We start from the raw sequence: 2,908 nt of genomic DNA on the forward strand, positions 1-2,908 counted from the left end.
CTAATAAAATATATTGTATAGATCAAATCTCGGTAACTTAAAACCTCTATAACTTCAAAAAATAATATGTTTCCTTCCCATCAGAGCCCAAAACCTCTACAACAAAGACCCTTGATAACTTAAAACCTCTTCCAACTTAAAATATTTTGTGTTTTCCTTGGACTTTAACTTATCGAGGTTCTACTGTATTATCTAAGTGTGCACTAAGTGCTAGTAGTGTGACCTGCTGTTCCAGTTTCTTCTGCAGCGTCTTGTACTCCGCGTCGGCCTGCTGCAGGCGATCTTCTGCCTCCTTCTCACGACGACGCATCTCGGTTTCCATGTTCTGAAATTATATGATGATGATTTGATTAGTTTGTTTTTGTATTTTTTTAAAATTTCGTCAAATCATTAAAGTATTTGTGGTAACACACAGTGGTGACACTTAAATGTTATATTTGACGTATATCATTCTGCCAGAAATTAAGAAATGAAGTAAAGACGTTTGCTATTGTGAGCATTAATTAAAAATCCTGCTGATAAATTCACTTGTTTCGGACTTAAACTGAGATCGTTTTAGTAGTAAAAGACATAAATATATCATCATCACCAGCTCACTATACGTCCCCATCGAGGGGCTTGGAGCCTACCCTAATACGGGGTGACTGGGCCAACCAACCACGCTGGCCAAGTGCGGGTTGGTTGACTTCACACATATCTTTGAATTTCTTCGCCGATATGTCAGGCATCACGATGTTTTCCTTCACCGAAAGAACGTCGGGTAAATTATGTACATATGAAAAATCGAAAATCGCATTGGTACATGGCGGGATTCGAACCCAAGACCTGTAGATTACAAGTCAAGTGTTGAAAGCACGGAGCCACCGACGCTCTTAAAATATACAATCGGGAAATATGACAGTGATAAAACACCAGTGTTTAAATATATAAAAAGGTCAATCGGCATACTAGTAATCTTACTGACATTACAAATGCGAAAGTTTAGATGGATGTTTGTTAGAGTTTGCAGCCTAAACTGCTGATCGGATTTTGATAAAATTTTGCATATTATTCATATTTATTTGATATTTTTGCAATCTTTCCACACATATTATTCAACTTTGACACAGATATAAAACAAAGACTGAGGTTATACCACAAAAATGTCTGGTTTAGTTGAATTTTAGTTTTTTTGTTCTGCGCAGACAACATTCAAAACAATTGTTCCATATTATATAATTATTTTGCAACACTACTAATTGTTTTCTTAAGAGGCATACTTTTATTGCATGGAACAAAGCAATTTACTAAAAGAGTAACACTATGAATTTCCGAGACTGTACTTTTACCTTCAAGATGTTTTAAATGTTTAAAATTCACGATTTCTATACTTAGGATAGACTCACTTCAGTGTGAGACATATATGAAGGTAGTTATTGATAATGGTGTAAACAGACTTACAGCAATCTCCGCTTTGCATTCCTTCTTGATAATTTCCTTGGCGTGTTCTTTATCGAGACGTTCTGCAGCCAACTTGCCGCGGAAACCGCGTAAAGAGCTTTCAGCGTCTTCTAACTGCTTGTGTAATTCTTCTATATTCTTTTTATGTCTATATGTAAAGAAATATTATATTTACATCATAATCACTATTCGTTAATAATGTGCTATTTGTTAACAATGTGAAGTCAATTGTGTTGATTTTTTCCACCAAAAGTTAAAATATATAAGATGCTATCAAGTCTAAATTGAATTCTGTCAAGAAAAACCTAATATATTTTTCTCATACAATAAGTATATTAAGAATTATTAAAAATTGATGTTGAAAAATTATTAAAAATACGTAATAACGTAACGTAACGTACGAACAAAAGTTACAAAACTCGCCCTGAAGTGACCCAAAAGGTCTGAAACTAGTCGGTGCCGTCAATTTTTACGTAATAAGCAATTTAATTTAAAACTAAATGAAATCGTAAAAACATTTTAATATACTAGAGTGTGAAGTTTGTTATCAGAAACATATTTATGTAAAAGTTCATCGTCCGGGAATCGAACCCAAACTTAAGGTTAAGTAAATAGTCAATATTGTTAGGTATAAAATTAGTACCGTGCTATAGAATGCGCAACTCTAGATTATCGACATAAACGTCACGTCCCTAGCTGACAGCTGTCAATGTCAATACAAGTATGGATAGATTTGGCGCGCATTCTGAGTCCTGACGAGAAGTATTGCTCTGAGTTTAAAGCGACAGTATTAATTAAATAAGTTGTCTAATAATATATAGATAAGTGTGTACTTCTCGTTGTGCATCTGCGTGGTGTAGAGCACGTCCTGCTGCGAGGAGTTGGTGGCCTGCAGCAGCGCCAGCGCGTGCTGCAGCGACGCCATCTGCTCCGTCGCCCCCTGCACCGCGCACAATTATTTACATTGTGTTTGCATTCATTTGGACCAATTCAGTTTTAATCCCATCTATCTGTATTATTATAATAAAGCGTAAACACACACTTCTTTGTTGCCTAAGATGTCAGCAATTACACCATATTTTTTAATCATTCTTTTTTTAATAAAAAGCCCTACACTTACGCCACGCTATGGCCCTTAAATGTATGATTTTTTATTTAATTATGAAATAAATATTTCAGTATAGGTTTTGAGCCACAGAATAAGGGAAAAATAAAAAAAATCTTGGTTTCAATAAAAACTATACTTTTGTTTTAGACTTTTGGCAACAATATGCATTTAAGGGTTAGGCTATATATTTTCACGCCATTGAACTTACGGGGTAAATATTTTGAAAAAAAAAAAAGGAAGCAAGGTCGTCATCATGTCAGGTCATTTTGACATTTGTAATTGATAATTTGACAAATGTAAACAATAAAATAAAATTTTCATACTTTCTTTTTAGAAAATAAGGTGGCAAACGAGCAAGCG

At 34.5% G+C, this 2,908-nt stretch overlaps 1 protein-coding gene across 1 annotated transcript in view; it reads right to left on the reverse strand.

The window, feature by feature from the left end:
* Positions 1-2,908, reverse strand: part of LOC106108211 — a 14,141-nt gene that overhangs the window by 2,518 nt on the left and 8,715 nt on the right. Inside the window, exons 13-15 of the mRNA XM_013289311.1 lie at positions 2,274-2,392; positions 1,441-1,588; positions 185-325 (exon numbers count right to left, since the gene is read on the reverse strand). Of these exons, the coding sequence (XP_013144765.1) occupies positions 185-325; positions 1,441-1,588; positions 2,274-2,392 (408 nt within the window). The remainder of the gene's footprint in view (positions 1-184; positions 326-1,440; positions 1,589-2,273; positions 2,393-2,908) is intronic.

This window comes from Papilio polytes, unplaced genomic scaffold (assembly GCF_000836215.1).
Source record: "Papilio polytes unplaced genomic scaffold, Ppol_1.0 DF821733.1, whole genome shotgun sequence".
NCBI classification, from domain to species: domain Eukaryota; kingdom Metazoa; phylum Arthropoda; class Insecta; order Lepidoptera; family Papilionidae; genus Papilio; species Papilio polytes.